The sequence below is a fragment of the Cucurbita pepo genome, chromosome LG02 (assembly GCF_002806865.2).
Source record: "Cucurbita pepo subsp. pepo cultivar mu-cu-16 chromosome LG02, ASM280686v2, whole genome shotgun sequence".
Taxonomy (NCBI): domain Eukaryota; kingdom Viridiplantae; phylum Streptophyta; class Magnoliopsida; order Cucurbitales; family Cucurbitaceae; genus Cucurbita; species Cucurbita pepo.
In genome coordinates this window covers 864238-885369 of record NC_036639.1, presented here as the reverse complement: position 1 = coordinate 885369, position 21132 = coordinate 864238, and the positions used below count along the sequence as shown (strand labels likewise).

The window sequence follows — 21132 nt, the reverse complement described above, 5'->3', positions numbered from 1 at the left end:
GGTTTTGGACATCAAGATGATCGAATGATTAAAAATTCATTTCCAGAGTAAGATTCGACAACACACGTGACCAAGAAAAAAAAAAGATAATAAGTGGGAAAAAGGAAGATAATAATTTCATGCAGTTTGGTGGAATGGTAGACCCACACACACGTGTGAACGTGGTCCAATCCTATACAGAAGGAGCAGAGAGTTTCTTCGAGGTATTTTGTATAGCTCAGGTCAACCACAAGATCATGGAGAAATAAATATAGGAGCCCGGAAGACTATATATAGAGAGAAGAGAGGGATCGAATGTGAAGTGTTTGAACTCTCTCTTAAGCTTCGAGGGACTGTTGATCTGAAAACAAATTCATTCGAGGTACTTTTACCCTTTCTCAGAGGTACACAATCGACAGTGCAGAGAACGGTCAGCTTCGTTGTGATGGTTTCCTCGAATAATTTTTCGTTTAATGGATGAGAGAGAGAGGGAGGAGGCATCAGGCAATGTAGCCAAGAAGCAAAGGCTGATGATTAGATAAGTATCTGAAGGATCTGTGGGTGTGAGTGAGTGAAGAGGATGAGTGGATACGAGCATCTCAAATCATAAGGGAGGGAAGGGAAATGAAAAGAAAAGCACAGGCCTTGTGTAAATGGGACCTTAGAATCTTTGTCCCGACTTGGATTTACAAGGTTATTAATGCACCTTTCAATTTCTATCTCCATGATAATTGAGATCTTAAGATCGTCAAGCTTAGGCTTCCAACAAATCTGTTGTGAGATCAAAATATGCAAATCTCTTATGTTTCTCTCACTTTGCCACATCCATAAAATGACTTGACTTGACTCGACTCGACACGGGCTTGTAATAATGGGGGGGTACTGGAGGAGGAATAGTCAAAGAAGGAAAAAGAAACTTTTAGATTTCTCACGTCTCTACGCTCTTAAGGAATAAAATCTAAAACACAAAACAATAACAAGTCCCTATTAGCTAGCTTGCAGTTCACGTGTGGGTTGGCTTCTACTGCCAAATACAACCAAAACAGTGTCTACTTCTTGCCTTGTGGCTTGTGACCACTACACGCACTAACGTTGGGGCGTCTAGATCTACAGCTTCCCTATCCCATCCCACAACCAAGTAAAGAAGACAATCGGTAAAAGGGAAGTGCACAGAGGCCAGATTCAAGTGTACAGATTGGTTCAAAGAGTTGGCAAAATAAAGACTGGTCAAAAAGTAGGAGACGTCAATATCTAAATAACCAAATTTGGATTGAATTCTTGAATCTATTCAGATAAAATAACAGAAAACCATAAAAGGAGATCAATTCGTACACACAACTGAAGTAATGGGGATTTAAGCATTTCCTTTTCCTCGGAAAAAAGTGACTACTTTTTCTATTATATGGTTCATCTCGAACATGTCAGAGAACAATATCAAATGTTTTATGAACAATTCGTCTAGACAGCTGAGTTGCAAGGGATTTCCTCCTAACCAACTGTATGCTAAAAATATCTAAATGAATTCCCCTATATAATAAATTACAACAACGAATGTGTTCATTCAGTGGCATTGTAAGTTGGAAGGATAAACAGATAATGGGATGATGAATGGAGAAAATAAATGATTTACCTTCACTCTTCAGTATCATGTACAGGCGAGTTTATCGAAAGCTTTCCTCCAAGATGCAAGGCAAGCATGTCATCATAAACCGATGTCAGAAAACAGCCTTGAAGAACACTAGAGAGCTATATATTTCCCAATGGAATTATCGTGGAATTCAAAAAGTGATCCAAATTCTCAATGCAAGCAATGAGAATCGAGGAAAACCTCCGAGATGAGGGTCAACTCTGAACAATTTCTAATACTGGTCATATTTCCATGGTCAAAATCAACTCTGCTCAGTGCACCCACAATGAAGTGTAACTCAAGAGTAGGCTAGTCACTTCCACTGCTGTGTCTATCTGTGCAGAGACAAAAGTAATTTTAAAAAAATTTAGGGCCAAATCTATACAAAATCAATTGGAAAAGACAGAACGCACACTCAGAATCACACACAAACACAGGATCCACAGACCTCCAGATGGTCTCTTCCCTTCCATGGCTTCTTTCTTCTCTTGGCAACTTAAGCATAGAAAAGGACCATCCCAAGCACGCAATTTTCCTCTGTTAGATGAGTCAGCATATATGGAAATACCCTCCCGAGGTTGGATCTCAACTTGGCATACTGCACATACAAACAGCTTAAACATGTTGCAGATAGGATACTTGGCATCTAACCTGCATTTTAGAAGTTCAATTCAGGAGATTATGTACCATAAGACACGTACAGTTTAATATCATTACATAGAAAAGCAACAATAAACTAGAATTGCCCATCTGAATCAACCATCAAAATGTAAGTTAACTTAATTCAACTTCTCTGTTTTTAAAGCACAAACCTTTCTGACAGCATTGCCGATCCTTCCTCGAATAATTCTTCAACGACATCCAACTCATTATTTTCCTTCCCCAAATGAGAAGATGATTCAGAAGATCTTTTGCGGAACATTGACTTAAACATTCCTTTTCCCTGCTTCTTTAGTGGCTGCAAAACAGTGGATGATTTCTCCCTTGGATATATGTCAATCACAATGCATGTAGTATCATCTCGAAGTCCCTTTGAATGTACTGCTTCCTGTAAAGAAAGATGTTCAATTACTTCAAGATCATCATAGCATAATATTAAAGAAAGTTATTGAAGCAGTATAGAACAACAAAAACTAAAAGAATCAACTTGTAACCGCCCATACCTTCACAATCTGTGCAGCAGCAGTTTCTGCTGGCATCCCCCGACTACAATCATAGGCAGTTTCTGCGGATAAAGCATCCCAAACACCATCACTTGATATGATAACCCTACCACCAGTAGAAGATAGCTGCAAGATTAAATTAGACCATGAATTACTTGACTAAAGAATGACATTCCAGATCACAGATTACACAAATATGTTGCAGTTCAATTAAACAACAAAGACGAAAACCCAGAAAACAACTGGTTCACTAACAAAATCTTATCTTCCAAGAGGTGACGAACTAAAAAACATAAATACTTTATGGATAGCTGACAATAAGACCAAATATTCAAGAGTCTGTCCTCTCCTCAAATCCATATGCTGTTACCAACCAAAAGACAAAGTATACATTTACCCTCTTTCCTTCTTCCTTCCTATTTAGTAACTATTTCTCTCCTTCAACGGTTACATTGGCCATTCACTCTCAACACCTGATTAACCTCAGAGACTAATGATTGGTATGTGATTCCCATCTCTAACCAAATCTGCTGGTAGTATTTCCTCTCACATCTCCTGCTACATGTGAACCCAATTGGCAACTTATCATCAGCTAACTTACACCTAAAATTCAACTGCAATTCAATTGGACCATATTACCTAGCTTGGTTAGCAAGACACTGTTGCCATCGCTGTATACGACATTGACTTGATACTTAACAAAGATCGGAGCAGAAGTATAAAAATTTTCGATAATTGCCTATGAGACCAACAATCCAGTTAAATAATGCTCCAATCTCTTCCTCATATAAGAATATAATACATTTTGCTTTTATGGAAATCAAAGGATATTGAAGATTCAAAAACAACGTTCACATGCAGATCACATGCCAAAACATGGGGAAAGAAACAATAATAATAAATTAAGGAGTCTCCAACTGTGCACAACCATCTGATAAAACAAAAGCAACTATATTTATACTTGGAAAAGTGTTTCAGTGGGCAACAGCCTTATTCTAAATTTCGAAAGCAATACAATTACATAGAAAAGGGATTATTTTGGAGCAAATAAGGATAAGTATAAACTTTAAAATATATAGCACGTAGAAAATCACATCACAAGATAGAAAGCTACCTTAACTTGCTTCACATAGGGAACAGGCACAATAAACTCACCAACATCCATATCACCAATGGATCGCGATAGACACAAGCCACCGGGCCAGCATCTCAATGGACCGATCTAAGATAAACAAACGACATGAAAGTTAAGCATCTGAAAGTCAGTCTTGTAACTCTTAAGTTGAAAATTAAGACTATCTATTAAAATTCTAAGTAAAAAAATCGTACCTCTGCACCACCACCTGTATTCAGTCGGCCTACCTCACCTCCACTAGCAATTATACGTTCTCTCCTATTCAAAAGCATACAAGAATCTTAAGCACAACAATAATAGCTTAAGTGGGTGGTACTAAGTCATGTTAGATTAATGAGTAACAACATACTCTTCTTCATTGCATTCTAGTCTATGATCTGCTGATAAGTAGTAGATGGCACCTTCAGCTGATTCTAAAGTGCAACGGGAATCTCCAACAGAAGCAACAGTGATAACCCATCCCTCAATGATCATGAAGGTGACAGTGGTTCCTGATGTTCGTGCTGGAATAATAACAAATATCAATGCATCAACACCGTAAGCTTTTAAAATGTCCATACCAGAATTGCAACTTCTGGTGCAGGGCATTTATCAGAGAAGTTGTGAGAAATGAGAGGCTGCAATAGGAGCAGCCCATAAACTTATAGTGATCAAGAAGAAAAGGTTATGTCAAATGATTTCGAGACTAATTCTGGGCAAACCAAAATAATAAAAATATGTTTCTTTTCTTTTTTCCTTCCACATAAAGTTGACGATATACAATCTTGAGAGAAGTTTTTGCAACCCTTTCTTTGTACAAAATAAAATGCACTCCAATCCACAATCTTCCTTTTCTAAGGTGAGTGGGAACTTCAAATCAATTTTCAAAATGCGGATTACCCCTAGTGCAGGTAACCAAAAACAGGTAAGATCAGAGATTTGGTTTACACGGGGATATGCTCACCTTTCTCTTGAAAATCTTTGTCCGTCTTCACAAAACCTGCGACCAAGGCCCTTGGTAATGCTGCAATCCATTCATCTCTGTTGAGATCTGGTGGAATAGCAGCTAAAACATTGTTCAACAGATTTTCCTTCGCATAAATAGCAGCAGCAGATCCATTATGTCCATCAAAAAGCTGCAAACATAAGAATTCAATTTTAACTTTAAAATAGAGGTCCAATCCAATGTCGCAAAATTTAACATTCTTATTTGGGAAAAGGATTATAAACAGCATGGATGTAAAAAGTAAACCACGGATTGAAAAGAGCTCATTGACTTTTTCCAGCACATAGAGAACCCACCCCAAAAACCGAATACGTAGAGACTCCATCTCCAACCACTCTCTCGCATTCCGTCTTTACCAACGTAAAATCCTCCCCTTTCTTACTCTGACACGCTTGACCATGTACGATTTCCGGTCTCTCAATCTTCTCAATCGCCAATTCACGCTTCAGGAGCACGGAGAGCGAGACCGTATGATGTTCACCCCTTGTGCACATTGTGATTCACGTCCACAAAATGGCGAAACGGCCTTCCGCTAAAAATATGCAGCTCTCAACTCTAAATCGTCATATATAATCGAACAAATCCTGCAAAAAAATCATCAAAAACCTCATGAATCAAACACTAGACATGTACATATACCAACATTGTAGAACACTAAAAAACAAATACAAATTTTGTACAAGAAGTTTAACATCCAAGAAGAAAAACTGCAATTTTTTTAAAAAACAATAATAAATTTCATACTCGAAATCCAATAACAGTTTACCCCAATTCCCCCATCGCAAACAAATTAAGCCTCTCGTTGATCTGGAACAAATTGTTTAAAAAAAGTCGCAATGACAGCATAAACAAATTAAATGCAGATCACCAAGAGTCAGACGATCATCATACCCTAATAACAACATTCCAACGTCCTCAAATGGGAAAACACCCAAGAGAAAATAAAAAGGAAAAAGAAAATAGAAAGAACATCTACAGGCAAGAGGAGACGAAACTCTGGCGATTGATTGATTACAACTACGCCAAGATTGGAAACAATTCCATCATCAATCGAATAGATTTCATCGATCGAGAAACGCGGATCCCGGCGCCCTGCAAAAATTCCATTGCTCTTCCGCGCGCGCGCGAGGGAGAGAGAGAAAGAGAGAAAGGATGTTGGAAAAATAAAAATAAAAAAGCGTAAACGAGGGAGTTTTCAGTTTTGTGTGTTTTAGTCACCATGGCAAATGAAAAATAATATAAAAAAATTAAAAAAATAAATAAAAATGTATTCGTTAATTTGGCGCCCCGAGCCGGTTAGAAGAAGCCGACATAGCTGTCTTTGGCGCTTGCGGCGCCTTGGAAACCGTTGATTCAGCATTTTCCCTCCATTGACTTATTGACTTCCACCTCAGAGAAAGCTTATAGAATAATAAATAGTAATAATAACATGCCACACACGTTTCCGGTTTGGGCCTGTTGTTGGGCCCACCATTGTTATGGGCCCTACTATTATCTTTTTTCCACATTGGATCCGATCCATTTCCAGCCCGTCTTTTTCCTTCTTTATCTCCACGTGGCGCCTTTTTACGTATGTGGAAATTAAATAATTTGTTTATGTCAATTATCACATTGGTTTCTCCGTTTGAATTAGAATGTACCAAATTATTCGGTACTTGTGTTCAACCATCCATGTGTGTCTTGGACATCTAGGCACTCTTTTTGGTGATAAAACTATAGTTAAAGTTAATAATTGAAGGGAAGATGTTCTAAAATAAATAAATTAATGGAGTAAAACAATTTTCTTAAAATTTGGCAACTTAAAAAATGGTAAGACGCTAGAACTAGAGTTGTCCACGGGGCGGGGACGGGGATGGAGAAGCCTTCCCTATCCTCATCTCCGTCACTTATTTCATTTCTTTTCTTGCGAATAATTTTGCTCATTTTATTACTAAAAAAAATAGTTAGTTTGAAGTTTTCATATTTTTAATATAATATTTATTAAAAATTTGTAAATTTCTTTTAATAAATAGGCTAATTTCTAAAAATTTAAAATTTAATATTACTATTTTTTTTTTCTGCATTTTAAAACTACGAGACTAACGACAACAAAGTCCAAAACAAACCATATTGGCTAAGGCCGAGTTTTATTACACAACCTCTACATCTTATCTAAAGAGGAAGGTCCCATGGATAAAATGGAAGAAAAATGGGTTTGAAATGAGATTGTCAGAAAGGAAGAGGAATAGCGTGAGCGTGGTGGATGGATGGGATGTGACAATGGCGGGGTAGGAGTGGGTGAGCTGGAAAAAAACTGAAAGGGGAAATGGAGCCTCGGGGGTAACGCCTCTGGATTGGCTAGTCCCCACACCCCCACATCCTCAGCGACCGCTTTAAGCTGCGGAATTAGCGGCGCCGTTGATTGAAAGACAGAAAGACAGACAGACAGACTAACAAACAAACAAACAAGCACCGCGTGAAGAAGAAGAAGAAGAACAACAACAAGAACAACAACAAGAAAATGGCTTCAGCCGAGAAACAGCAACAGCTTAGAGATGGCTTTAGGGTTGTCGTTAGGCCAAAACTCATGAATCCCCATCTCATGCCGCTGTCTTCTTCCTTAAATACACTATTATTAAATCCCACAGCTGTTAACACCCCACCTTCACTGCCCTTCTTCCTCTTCCAAATTTCCTCTCTCCCCCCAAATGCCAAATTCAATCAACATCATTACCAACTTTGGTAATTGTTACTTACTTACAGCTCTTTATTTCTTACCAGCGCAGCACCATTTCTTGTTAATACTTTATCAAACCCAAGCTCTTTAGCCATGGAACCATTTCTTCTAATCCTTCTTTCAAGCTTCTGGGGTTATAATCCAGTTCTTCTTTCGCCTTCTCGCACGAATATGCCCATTGATGTCTCAGAACACTCACAACCTGCATCAATAACAGAAAATGAATACCAAAGGAGTCAAATTATGTTACTCATCAAAGTTGTCAAACTATTTCATTGTTTCTTATGAAAATGTGGCGTACCGGGGGGCTGATGAGAGGAAGTTTCCCAGTGATCCGAGAGATAAAAACTGAAACCCAACCATATGCTTCGATCAACCACAATGGAATGTTAAACATTGGTCTTCTTGTACCAGTAATGGCTGCAGCTGTGTCAAAAACATCTACAAATGATGCATTTTCTCCTGTTAGAAGATACCTTTCACCTACTCGACCTTTCTGCATTGCTGCAATATGCCCTTCTACCACATCGTCGACATGGCTAAACGAGTACCTATCGCTTCCTTGGCCTATATAACCCGGCAATCGCCAATTGAACCGTTCGATCAGCTGATAAGATAAGAACAACATAATCCCATGACCCATTTTGAAAGAAAGCCAAAGTCAGCCAATGAAGATCAGATGAAGATCAGATGAAAGTGTTTGTTGATTTCATACAAACAAGGAAGTCGGGAAGTTCCATAGATTTCCCCAATTCAGTCTCACAAGGAGCTCTAAAGATAGACAAGAACAAATATCTTTTTACAAAATTAAAACTTGAAAGATTAAGTGATCGGTAGGATAACAGACCATAATGAACAGAAAAGGGTATTGTTCACAGAGAAAGAGAAAAAAGAGCCAAAGAGAGAATTTAACCATTGTTCCATTACGAAGTCGCATAGTCGATAATTTAAAAGTAACCATCTCGATGAAGAAGCGAAGTAACTTACGTGCAAATCGACTATAAACTCTTATTCAAATGTCACATCTATAAACTCTTATTCAAATGTCTGAACTAACTTACGTACAACTCGACTAATCTCTCCATGCAACTTCCAAATTCTAATACAGGTAGTTTCCATGAAAAATTGTACGCTAAATCGTAGGAAGGTAGCCACCATGATTCGAACCTATTTTCACCAAATCATTATAATCATGACCTTCGTTGACTATTAAGTCGACTCGTGATGGTTTTTCTTTTACAAGTATCTTAGAGTGCATGCGTTTATTAATCGCATATAACTCGTTAACAAAATTCCAAAGTTTCAAGAGCAATCTTTTAAAAGCCGTCACAAAGTCTAAAGATAGGTTGGAAGTAGCTAGAGAACTCATTTGAGTAGTCATTAAATCATCTTTTGTCACCAAAAATGGAGATAAGAATCCAAAAGGAATGAGTGTTTCTCCACTGATTGATCTTTGGTGTTTTGCTTGTTAGGCCGTTACTTACTGGCGTGAACAACTACCATATGAATCTAACAGAATTTATCAGAGAAAAAGCAGTCATTACCATGCGGGCGATGACATTTCCAGCCGTAAGCTTTCCAGAACCATAGATAACTCCGGGATAAACCGGCACTATCGGGACGCCCTCAGATGCAGCTTGCAATGCAATCTTGTCAGCAATAGCCTTTGATTTCTCGTACTCCGTACAAAAGAACTTCTCGTGATGGACCTGGCATCACAATTCCATTCGTTGAAATTTGAAAACATCGATGACGATCAACGCATTTGTTTCTGGATCACAAAAGGAAGAATGAAGAATGATTTTTCTGAAATTTCAAATCCTTGTAGTACCTGGTTTTCATCGGCAACGTATCCATCGGTAGAGCCAAGCGCAAAAAACGACGACGTGTAAATTATCTTCTCGATCGTCTTCGTCTCTGTAACCGCTTGCAACACGTTCTTCAACCCTCGAACGTTGACCTACATAATCAACGCGATAATTCGCTATTACACTCGTTGAAGTTAAGCTATTCGATCCGGAAAAACTAAATGCTGTGGAAATTAACAGCCAGAACGAGAGTGCTAGTGTTTCTTTTACGAAATTTGAAATGAAATCCGATAAGCTCATCCAAAACCTAGAACTCGAAACATTTTCCGCGAACATAATCTTTTTCTCGGTAGCCACGCAGGAATTCGGTCAACAATTAAAAGAAACCTAAAAGATTAAAAAACTGCAAATGCTTACTGAGATGAATTTGGATGGATCAGGAATCCAGGGCTCGACTAGTGCGGCTGCGTGGAATACGATATGGCAGCCGGAGAAAGCATCTAGGAGCGACTGGTAGTCGGTGACATCGCCATAGACGAGCTCAAGAGCGGAAGGATCATGAGGAAGAGATGAGAGGTCACTGGTCGGACGGACCAATGCCCGAACGGAGAAGCCTCGGTTCAACAATGCATGGCACAGCCTTCCGCCCAGATATCCAGACGCCCCAGTTACAAGAACCTTCATACTTTCAACGAAGACAAAGCGACTGAATTTGCAAGATTTGGAAATACCTTACAATGCCCAAGATTATATATTGCTTCATAATCAATTCTCTACACAAATCAGACAAGCTTGAAACGTGAAGGAAGAGAACTTGTGTAATAAGGATCATTTGCCAGTTCTAGAAATTTGGTTCGTAATCACTTTTTACAGAAGTCACTTCTAATAGTTATCCACTATTTTATATTTAAAGCCCCTTCTAAATGGCAGTTTCTGTAAGACTTTCTAAATTTGAAGGGCTCACATCACAAACTAAGTCTTTTCCTCATTGATATACAAATTTGCAGGGGGGCTACAATGCGGCTCTAGTTTACATTTACATTGTTTTTGCTCTAAACTTTCCCCAAGAGGCAAAGTTTTCGACCAACCAGTGAATTCCTTGTGTCTGTATTTATGCCATGGGCCATTCTCTCTGCGCATTTGATGGCAACAAATGAGTTTCAGCTTGGCTTTCTGGCGATGAATGGCTATAGTCTCGACCGACGCATCAGTTTGATGGGATTGAATGAGGTATGTCGCCTTGTGTGTGCACGCAGGACACCATTTGAAGAACTTGATGATTCGATGTCCCAATCCTCGACGTTCTTTGGAACACAAACATCGTAAAGGATTTGACCATTAGCTCCACGGGGAACGGTCCTTGGCGAATTAGATAGCCGCATAGCTCCTTCCATGTCTTCGTCGTGCTTGGATCCAATGCCCCTGTAGTCAAAGCCATCTATCATGCTGGAGAAGAAAAGGTGGTTGCTTGGAGCAAGAGCAGGCTCCTGAAAACTACTTGATGGAGATGCAGCTTTTCTAACGTCGGGTGTTGGATTGCAAGAGTCACAGTTCATTTTATCTACTGCAGCTACTTCATCAGGTCTAGTTCTTTGACAGTAAACTCCAGCGGCCTTATTTAGCAACTCTGTGACAGCAGCTCTATATTCAACTGGAAAATGCAGAAAATGCCCTGCAATATGCAAACAACACAGCACAAGGTTTCAAAGCCTGTTCAATTCATAGGATAAACATTTGAAGAACTCAAAATACATGGTAAAAGAGAGAATTCTTGGCTAAAAACAATTCAATGATCATGTCAAGCCACTTGTTTACTAAGACAGACAACGTACGTGCCTCCAATCATGAAAGAGCAAGAGAAAACGACGCAATAGTAACGTCCATGCATACAGAAAGCAAGATTTTTAGAACAGACCTACATGTGGGGAGCCATTCCATTTGATTAATTTAACATCTCTCCCGAGGTCTTCTAGTCGTTGAGCAAAATTGAAGATCGTCTGATAGGGAGCAAGATCATCCTCTTCCGAGCACAAAATAAGATAAGGAGCTTTCATACTCTACATTTAAGTACATTGTTAGGTGAATGAAGAATCTTGCAGATTTGGAAAGAATTGAAACCAGTAAATGTCAAATTGCTTACGACTGAGGCATAAAGAGTTTGCCAATATTCCGCACGGTGTGATTCGAATCTGTTGAGGAAGAGCGTATCAAGACCAGAAGCAATGCTGTGTGCTGCCCATGACACTATTCTTGGTGGCTGGGATGCTTTCAGCACAGTTGGATGAAGCAAAAATCGAGTTCCTAAGTCACTGGTAAAATCAACTGGACTCGAATCATAAATGTAGCCAGCAATACAGTCCCTGACCACTTGATAATCATCCTATAGCCAAATTGAAAAAGTTTAGGGAAAACCATAAGGGTTCCTCTTAGGATAATATATTTATAAACATTAGCAAAAAACGATGTTTACCAAGCTATATCGCCGTGGTTCATGGTATCCCTCAATTATCTGCCATGAGATGAGGAGCAAAGGTGAGCAAAAAAATTGATTGTCCTTAATAGGATTCTACTTTGTGGATTGAGTGACAAAGCTTACCTGAAGAACCTTATACATGCATGCTTTAGGCCCACCAGAAAATGATGCAAATACTATAGGGCATCTCTTGATCTTTAGCTCCTGAAAGTATATTTCAGCCGTTAATGTATTTAGTTAGCTTAAACTTAAACATCTATCTTAATTTTGCACTTCAAAATGCACTATAACACTAACCTCGACTAGTACTTTAAGAATTTCAAACGCCAGAGATGCAGCCTTATCAGGGAAGAACCTGCTCCAAATGTTCATCAAATTTAGACAAACAAAAATCACTGTAGTCTATTATACAAGCTTAAGGCTACTGTTTTCCAGCCAAACGCCATTTCAAGGGAAAAGAAATCAGAGATAGAACAAAACCCCCGATTTCAAAACTTCATAGCCATATGAATCTGCGCATTATTATCTTCAAACTTTCAGCCAACAAAGAAAGTAAATCGCGAATCCCAGTTTCCTATTAGAATCAAGGACCTCCCCAATGAACATTACAACAGATGCAGGTTGAATTTGAAGACTAGCCGCTAGAAATATCGAGAAACTGGTAAAATAGGGAGATGGGAGATTTGGCTATCTTGGAGCGATTCAAACAGAGTTATATCAAAATCGACTTTGCAGTGACAAAACAGAGCAAGGAAAAACAAGTAAATTCGGAGGTTGAACTTACATATTGAGGAATTCGGAATGGCAAACGAGAGAATTCCAACCGAGAGAAGAATACATATCCACATATCTTTTCAAGTGCCTCTCCTGACTAGACATCCACGCGAACGCCACTACAATCCCTTCGACTCTCCCGACTCGCTCTCTTCTTCCCCAATAATACCTCCCACCGAATCCCCACATCTTTCTCCTCCTCTTCTCCTTGAATCCAAAACCCTGCAAATCTTGAAGAACTGGCCACTCAGTTTGTCGGCGTCTTGAAGCTTTTTCCCGCAAAATATCGGGAGGTTGGAGACGATTTTAATGGAGAAATTGGAGAATTTACGGACTGAAAAGAGAATTGTAATCTCGAGTGCTTGTATCTTTCTTTCTTTCCTTCCTTTTTGTTGATTTTGTTTTGAAATTAAACCTTTTAACGATAAAAAATCAACGTCAACGGGTCACGACCCCACGATGCTGAGTCTCGCCGAAGAAATCGTGCCACGTCATCTCCTCGATTAAAAATTCTGCCACTGACACGAAAATATTTGAACATGGGGTTATTTATGTAACACTTCCCGTAGTTTTTAACTTATTTGCTACTCCACGTCATATTTTTGTTTTACTCAATAATAAAATCAATTTGATTGTACTTTTATTATTTTTCAATTAAAAAAATAAAAAATTGAATCATCTATCCATTTAACTTCTGTACTTTTTACCTAATAAATTTATAAACATTAAAAAGTATTTAAATTAGGGACATTAAATATAAAATTAAATATTTTAAAGACATAATAAACATTTATTACTAAGTTCAATTGATTTTTTTTAATTCAATAACTTTATTGATATATGCTTAATTGGTTGAATTATATTTGTTTATTATACATCAAATGTAATAGAGATTATTCATAAAAGAACTCGGAATTAAATTGATTAATATATAAGCATATAATGATTTAGACGGTCACCATGTTTTTAAAAAGTTCTACACGTATTATTGTAAATTTAATATACTCAAATTACTTCGATTTAGAAACTAAAATAACTTGAATGTGGTTCTACTAATCCATTCGAACAGTTTAAGTTCGACTGATTAATTGTTTAATTTCGTAAAAATTTAGCTATATCGACTCCAACATTATACGTCAACCTTATTTTAATTAGAAAGAATTTATCACCTATTTTTATTATTAAAAAAACATTATTATAATTTGTATTTATTAAATAAAAACATTTAATATTTTTGTCCCGAAAAAAAAAAATGAAAATCTGACGTTGAATGACTGAAATGCCCCTTACGCCGGCTCCGTTATCGTCTTCCGTCAGTCGTTAACTTCGGATGACCGCCACTTAGAAAGCGACAGGTCGGATTCAGATAAGACCCTGTTACCATTTCTTTTTTCCACGTCACGTACAGTTCGTGTTCGGCCATAATTCTTTTTTATTTATTTTCGGGTTTTGTATTACTATTATTGCCTTTTATATTCCTTTATCCTAATTTGTCGTTCATATGAATTATGTGACAGTCGTGTCCACCAATTGGGCCGTGCTCTCGTGCACAGCAGTCCACGGCAACCCAATACATCTTTTTTTTTTTTTTTTTTTTTTAANACTATTAATATAAAAAAATCAATGTCGTTTTAAATTTGTTATTTACTTTAAACTGTTGTTATAATCATTATATTTAATAAATTTTATTTAAGTATTGTAATTTAGATGTGAGATATAAATTATATTGTTTCTAAACGTAATCTGTCAATTAATTTACTAAATAAAAAATGAATTCATACATATTTAGTCACAAAATTAAAAAATGAGATAATATTTAGATAATTATATACTTAATGTCGGAGAAGTTCAAAGTTAAAAGAACTTATTTAATTTTTTCTAAGTTGAAAGATATATTAGAAATGGGCAGTTTTCTTGAAAGTTCAAAATCCTCGCCGCCATGGATAAAAATTTAGAGAAATCCTCTTCAACGACGTAGTTGATCGGATTCAGATTCAAGTTCGAGACCTCGAGGAAATCAGCTGCTCTCCGGTGAAGCGACAAGGTGCCTTTTCTTTCCCATACTTCTTTCTTCTTGAGATGATACAAGAGATTTTGCATTTGCGGCGCGATTAGAACTATGAGTTTAAGGAGCGATTTGATTCATGTACTTCGCGGTTAATTTCTAAAACTGAATCGATTTCGAGAGCTGCTTTCGCGACTGCATTTTTTTTTTTTTTTTTTTTTTNTTCATTGATGCGCGTTTTCTTGGATGCTGTTTTCGTTGTTATGCAATGCCCTAAGTCGTTGAGTTTTCGAATCGATACGGAATTTCGCAGGATCCGGAGGATCGGATTGGACGTATAAGAAATCCTGATTTCTAGCTGAATTTGGGCGCCATAGACTTCTAATCTATCGATACAATTTGGTATCAGTTTGAGGGGCTGCAAGGTGTTTGTGAAAATGCCTCAACGAGATTGGCATAAGAATCCGAAAGGAAAAGAGAATATGAGTTCTGGAGGAGGAATCGCCGCTTGGAATGTGTTTGACAATGTGAAGACCACAACGAAGACGCCTGAAGCTCTAATCGTGGAGATCAATACTGCAATTGCTAATCTCGAATATGCTCGATCAACCGCCTTCTTAGAATCTCCAATTTCTCCCTCTCCACAAGATAGGAGCTCTGGTGCGAGCTCAAGTACTCAGTATGATGCACGAATTGCGGATGAAGCGTACAAGGCAGGGTGTGCGGCATTGGCTGTTGGTAAACTCGATGAGGCTCTTCATTCGTTGAATGTCTCTCTTTCGAAATGCCCGCCTGAGAAATCCTCTGCTGTTGCTAAGCTTCAATCTCTCATCTCTTTGACGTCTCAGCAACTTCAGATCAGATCTTCCAATTGTCATGAAATTTCAGAAGATTGAGCACCCTTGATCTCTTCCCCCAAAAATTTTCATCTGGGAGCTGAATCCCTCTCGTTCCTCGATCATGTTTGTTTGTGTGAAATAGGCTAAATTTATGATTTGGTGGTTGTTTAAGACGCGTCAATGTATATTAAGAGAAGAGTAGGCCATTAATGCATGGACCATCAGAATTAATCAATGATAGATATTGACAGGTACAAGCGTTTTGTTCCACTTATTCATGCTGATCCTCTTCATTTTCCTTTTCCATCTAATCTTATCCTTCTTTTATCTCTGAAAATCCCACATGGTTGCACCGGATTCCAATAACCCAGAGCTGGAGCTGGAGCTGGAGCTTCTCCCTTACCTTCGAGTCTATAAAAATGGCGTCGTCGAGAGGCTTGTCGGGACACGAGTCACTCCGCCGGGGCTTGATTCTCTAACTGGAGTTGACTCCAAAGACATTACTATTGTCCCCGAAACCGGCATCACAGCTCGGCTTTACCGACCAACTGCCGTCGAACCTCCCCGTAAACTTCCCTTGGTTGTTTACTTCCACGGCGGTGCGTTTCTCATAACCTCCAGTGCTGAACCTATCTACCACAACAACTGTCTCATCCCGCTCGCCGCAGCGACCGAAAGCGTCGTCCTTTCGGTTAACTACAGATTAGCGCCGGAGCACCCTCTCCCCGCCGCTTACGAAGATTCGTGGGCCGCGCTGCAGTGGGTTGCCGAACAGTCCAAGACCTCCGGGGACGAGGCCGGCCAAGAGCCTTGGCTTAAACAGCTAGTCGACTTTGAGAAGGTATTGTTAACTCAAATCACTCGTGGGACTCAACACATTTCTTTTACACTAACTTTTGTTTATCTGTGTTCTCGCATCTTTAAAGGGCTTAGCTTAGGGATGACCAAAATAAGTTCTAAAACAGAAGTATTTAAAAAAAATTCCATAATCTTAAATTAGTTTGAAAAATTCTCAAATATTTTTTTTTTTAATATGAAAAGTATCATAATTTAAACACTTTTTTTAAGATATTCCAAACACAAGATCGTTCCATTTAACGTTGTCTAAATTTCCATTAAACGGAAAAATTCAAGCTTGTACAAAAGATTGTCCTTGCGACTACTAAACCCAAAAAAGTCTATATGTTCATATGTGGTTTAGAAATTAACTTTAAGTATGTAAATTATTACATTTATTCCCGAACTTATTTATTTAAGAATATAGGTAAATTAAATAAATAGCTCTAACAATTTATCTATATTCTTTTGAACAGGTGTTCTTGTTAGGTGACAGTGCCGGAGGAAACATCGCACACCACATGGCCCTACGAGCCCAAAACTCCAATCTTGCTGGGAAATTCAAAATTCGCGGAATCGCTCTAATTCAACCTTACTTCTGGGGCGAGGAACCCATCGGCTCAGAGATCACCGAGCCTGAGAAAAAGGCTCTAGTGGACAGTTGGTGGAATTTCGTGTGCCCATCTGACAGAGGAAACGACGATTTATTAATCAACCCGTTCGCCGACGGATCTCCGTCGGTCGAGGGCCTCGTGGGCGAGAAGGTGGTGGTAATAGTTGCGGAGAAAGACATACTGAGGGACAGAGGGATGATTTACTATGAAAATCTGGCGAAGAGCAACTGGAAAGGGAAGGTCGACATTTTTGAGACGGAAGGAGAGGATCATGCTTTCCATCTCCTCGATCCAACTTCCGAGAAAGCTAAGAGACTTGTAAATCGTTTGGCTTTGTTTGTAAATGAAGACTGAGCGTTGATAATGGAAGTCCAAAATTTGAATTCATGGCGGATTTACTGTTAGGTGAAAGAATTCAAATCTCTAATTGATAAAAAATTCATGACATTCATTCTAACATTCTGAATCACCAAAAGCTGTCCTGTAAAACACGAAACCACCTCTAGTCCAGAATATTGAGGTCACATTATGATTCAAAGGAACCCCCTTTACAGAACTTCTCAAATTATCCTTCATCCTAAGATCCAATAAAATATCCAAATAAAAGCTAGACGGGTTCGTAGCTATGGAAGAGTTCGAACACCATTTTGCTTGATAAACAGTTCATAGAGCTCACAACTACTTCCTGCAGGGGAAGTGCCATTCTTTAACGAACATAGTTCGATTAAAACACAACCGTGTCGAGCATCGTTCCTAACGTTTGTATGATGTTTGATGACATCAAATTGGAGACATGTTCTTCCAGGTGCTTCTTAGCATCTTGTCTTCCCACATTTGCAATTGCAAGTTTCTCTGGTGGCAACTCATCTTCCTCCTGCACCGCCTTGTTGTACTTAATAGCCAAGTTCAGCATTTCCTGCATGGTATACACCAGAACCATAAATCACGAACATATATGCACAAGGAAATCTACCCACAGCTGTGTGCAATTTTACGGCGGTGAAAAGTGAATTGACAAGATATTTTCTCACGACCCTTTTTTTATTAGATGAGAGCGTACGCTGTCAAAATTAACTTTAGTGATTGACATAAGTACAAATAGAGTGCAATTGAATTGTTTGGCAATGCAGGAAACTAAATTTATTTAATGTTGCAAGTAGAGACGCAACCTTTAGAAGGTTAAAAAACATTTGCTTACCTGGACTGTCTGCTCATTAGTTTTCGAGTGTGTGTCAAATCGTCGAAGTGTTAGCCCATCAGTCCATTTCTTCTTGTGAAGATTAAGCAACATCTTCTCTTCAAGCTCATTCTTCCTATAGTTAATAGCTATGGAGTAATAATGGCGATTCAATCCGTGGATTAATGCCTGAAAAGGATGGAACAATAAAAGTCAATAGATTGAAAGCTTGAATGATTTAATTGTATTTTTCTCAACACTCACTTGAATAGATGGTTTATTAAGATGGCCGAGGTTTGATGTTGTCTGTCGTGGTTCTTGGCCAAGCATCATTGTCTGGGGATTAATTAATCGAAAGGCATCGATAACCACCTTCCCCTTGACACTTTGGATTGGATCCACAACTACGGCAACAGCTCGCTGATTAAGAGCTTCAAAACTCTACCAATGATAATGGTAATGAAAATGAGTGCATTTCACATTTTAGTCTAAATTGCAAATAATTTAGCAAATCGCTCAAGTCAAGCTAAACAGATAACTTTCTTTTTTCAGCTGGAATACAAAATAACAAAAACCCTGATAAATAAGAATACATTACACAATAAAAAGAAAAGAAATTGTCCCTCTAGAAAGATTAAACGATAAGATAATAACAATAATGCAAAATGGAGGCTTTTTTAGAACCACAAACCTGTTGAGTATTGATGTCGACACCGGAGAGCCAACATCCAAATCCAGGATGAGAGTGATACCATCCTACAACCATCTCAGGGCTGAAGACAAATAATCAGATAGTTAAAGGAAAAGGGCGGCAGAAGATATAAGTTAATAATGAGTTCAATACGAGTTCCATATGCTAAGCTGGGCTGAAGTGACTGTTCAACTGAAGCAATAATAGTTAAAAAATAAAAAATAAAAATACTACTGCATTTACGCCATGTTACCTTATTGGGAAGTGAATGTGATGAAATCAGAATAAAACTAGGAGGGAATGGGAATAATAAAAAATTACTATTCACTCCTAGTGGCTAATCTTGACTGCAAGTGAAATCAGATTCAAATTCATACTCTTTAACAAGACGGTTAAGGCTTTTGAATCAATAGCTTGCTTCCTCTCTTCATTTATTTTTCATTTAAAGTCATTTCTAATTTGGAATAAGATTAAGATAACATTTGGATATCAATATAAGCTTACAGGTCAGATGCAATGTACTACTACAGCCACTTGAAATGAAAAGAAAAATTATAACAAAGCTATATCTTGGTGTAAACTATCTAATATTTTTACTTCCTATAGTTATACCTCCCTCATTGCAAATTGGGAAGGTCTTTTGTAAACATCATGGATTATACATCCCTCTTGTAAATTTCACTCATCAATGAAATTGTCTCTTATAAAAAAAAAAAAAAAGAAAAGAATAATGGGGAGTTATTCAAGCGAAACAAGGGGCACAACCAAAAAAGAAAGAATTAGAGAGTGTTGCTCCAAGGAAACGGGAATGGTATTGAAGTTAAAAATGAACTGAGCCCACATTCAGGAATTCATTCCCTAATAGAAGTAAAGTGTTGGAATCAGAATGAGACATGATTCTGATGCAGGACAAATGCACTTAATTGTATAAATAGGAAAGAAAATTGCAGGACAGCCAACTAAACTCCCTCCAAAGTGGATATGCAGATTGTTCAACTGAGCAATTCACATCAATAGATCTTCTTATTGGCCTATTGTTCAACCATCTCAAGATCCTATAAACATTCATTAGCATAATCTTCAATGAAATTTAAGTAAGCCTATGTAAGTTTTATGCTAGCATCAGATCTCAAACAACTGAACGTTTTTTCAAAAACCAAACTTGCACAGGACAGCACAAGGCGTCCCAGACACCACAGGCAGCAAGCATCGACATACAAATAAAAGGGAGCATTTTGGCAGGATCTAAAATTTCATTTTCAGCAACTTAATCTATAAGATCTTCTCTCCAGCAATGATAGTGATTAGAAATCCGAATCAATATTCACAGACATTCCAAAGTAAAGAAAACTACCGTCCAGTTTGTTTAAGCATGTCGAGCATATTGGTCTGGAATACATGATCAACAGCTTCAACACTAACACCAGTACCACTTTGCGGCATAGCAAATACATCGACCACACGCACGGTGTACTCATCAACAAATTCCCCCAACATCAGACCCATCACCTCCATGGGAACCCCAGCTCTTCCTATCATGCACATTGCAGCAGAAAAATCAATATGAAAACTTCACGATCTTAATTACCACTAACTCAAAATACACCGAACATCCTAAACCTAAAACCAAGAGTCCAAATTCGTTGATTATATAGAAGGGCAGAGTCGATGGAACCCTAAACGGTAACTTAGTAAACGATTGTCAACAAAACCGAAAGAATAAGATCCAAACAAATAAAAAAAAGTGAAATTTTGATTTCGAATAGTACCATGTTTGAGCATCTTCAGAAGAGCGAGCGAGGAGATGTAGACCTGCTCCGACGAATCCAGAGTGGGCGAGTCTGGCGGCGGGTGCCCCAGTGAACCTCCGGCGCCAGCGAACATTCTCTGCAATCGCTCCATTCCTAAAGTTTTCCCTCAGCGTCGATCTTCCCGTCAGATGAACAAGCAAGACTCGAACTTTTCTTTCGCAGCAAGACTTCCCTCGTCCAGTTCTTAAAAATGGCGATTTATGGAGGTGGAAACACGTTAAATTACAATTTTACCCTTACAACCTTTTTTTAGTAATAAATTTTTATTTTTTATTTTTAATAAATATATTAAAATATCATTTAATCGATACACTTTTAAAGTGTTAAGTAGGGCTCAGCTTTTGTAATTTAACCCAAATGCCATGCAAAGCCCACCCCAGTATCATGCTATCGACGCCAGGCCCCAGGCCCGCCCTTCATGACAGGTTAATTCTAGCATTCCCGCGAAGGTAGATGATATTTCAGAACAAAATTCGTAAACCTGACCGTTTCTGCGCC

At 38.3% G+C, this 21132-nt stretch overlaps 5 protein-coding genes across 10 annotated transcripts; 1 reads left to right on the top strand and 4 right to left on the bottom strand.

Moving 5' to 3' along the window:
* Nucleotides 1-1332: 1332 nt before the first annotated feature.
* On the bottom strand, nucleotides 1333-6221 carry LOC111789194 (probable protein phosphatase 2C 12). Of its 5 annotated transcripts, none has more exons than XM_023669887.1 (10): nucleotides 5866-6221; nucleotides 5186-5473; nucleotides 4848-5019; nucleotides 4254-4407; nucleotides 4099-4162; nucleotides 3884-3991; nucleotides 2770-2895; nucleotides 2419-2654; nucleotides 2055-2257; nucleotides 1879-1937 (listed from the first exon to the last, which is right to left on the bottom strand). In XM_023669887.1, exons 2-10 carry the CDS (start codon nucleotides 5381-5383, stop codon nucleotides 1879-1881), a joined length of 1320 nt encoding a protein of 439 aa, XP_023525655.1. In that variant the 5' UTR covers nucleotides 5384-5473; nucleotides 5866-6221. The 5 variants fall into 5 exon arrangements, with proteins under 5 accessions (XP_023525651.1, XP_023525655.1, XP_023525652.1 ...); XM_023669884.1 differs by having other exon boundaries at nucleotides 1916-1941; nucleotides 5866-6219; XM_023669885.1 differs by lacking the exon at nucleotides 5866-6221 and adding an exon at nucleotides 5781-5865 and having other exon boundaries at nucleotides 1916-1941.
* Nucleotides 6222-6982: 761 nt separating this feature from the next.
* On the bottom strand, nucleotides 6983-10135 carry LOC111789148 (putative dihydroflavonol 4-reductase). Its single transcript, XM_023669807.1, has 5 exons — nucleotides 9831-10135; nucleotides 9437-9565; nucleotides 9150-9314; nucleotides 7907-8212; nucleotides 6983-7807 (listed from the first exon to the last, which is right to left on the bottom strand). Exons 1-5 carry the CDS (start codon nucleotides 10095-10097, stop codon nucleotides 7667-7669), a joined length of 1008 nt encoding a protein of 335 aa, XP_023525575.1. The 5' UTR covers nucleotides 10098-10135; the 3' UTR covers nucleotides 6983-7666.
* A 78-nt stretch (nucleotides 10136-10213) lies between these two features.
* Nucleotides 10214-13042, bottom strand: LOC111789146. 2 transcript variants are annotated; one of them, XM_023669805.1, is made up of 7 exons: nucleotides 12671-13042; nucleotides 12184-12241; nucleotides 12010-12090; nucleotides 11884-11922; nucleotides 11554-11793; nucleotides 11329-11470; nucleotides 10214-11085 (listed from the first exon to the last, which is right to left on the bottom strand). In XM_023669805.1, the coding sequence occupies exons 1-7, from the start codon at nucleotides 12847-12849 to the stop codon at nucleotides 10601-10603; spliced, it is 1224 nt and encodes a 407-aa protein (XP_023525573.1). In that variant the 5' UTR covers nucleotides 12850-13042; the 3' UTR covers nucleotides 10214-10600. The 2 variants fall into 2 exon arrangements, with proteins under 2 accessions (XP_023525573.1, XP_023525574.1); XM_023669806.1 differs by having other exon boundaries at nucleotides 10916-11085; nucleotides 11333-11470.
* A 2723-nt stretch (nucleotides 13043-15765) lies between these two features.
* Nucleotides 15766-17342, top strand: LOC111789144 (probable carboxylesterase 2). The gene is made up of 2 exons (XM_023669803.1): nucleotides 15766-16345; nucleotides 16818-17342. The coding sequence occupies exons 1-2, from the start codon at nucleotides 15848-15850 to the stop codon at nucleotides 17307-17309; spliced, it is 990 nt and encodes a 329-aa protein (XP_023525571.1). The 5' UTR covers nucleotides 15766-15847; the 3' UTR covers nucleotides 17310-17342.
* A 79-nt stretch (nucleotides 17343-17421) lies between these two features.
* Nucleotides 17422-20806, bottom strand: LOC111789145 (26S proteasome non-ATPase regulatory subunit 14 homolog). Its single transcript, XM_023669804.1, has 6 exons — nucleotides 20593-20806; nucleotides 20178-20355; nucleotides 18824-18905; nucleotides 18397-18573; nucleotides 18154-18321; nucleotides 17422-17871 (listed from the first exon to the last, which is right to left on the bottom strand). Exons 1-6 carry the CDS (start codon nucleotides 20723-20725, stop codon nucleotides 17680-17682), a joined length of 930 nt encoding a protein of 309 aa, XP_023525572.1. The 5' UTR covers nucleotides 20726-20806; the 3' UTR covers nucleotides 17422-17679.
* Between the last annotated feature and the right edge of the window lie 326 nt (nucleotides 20807-21132).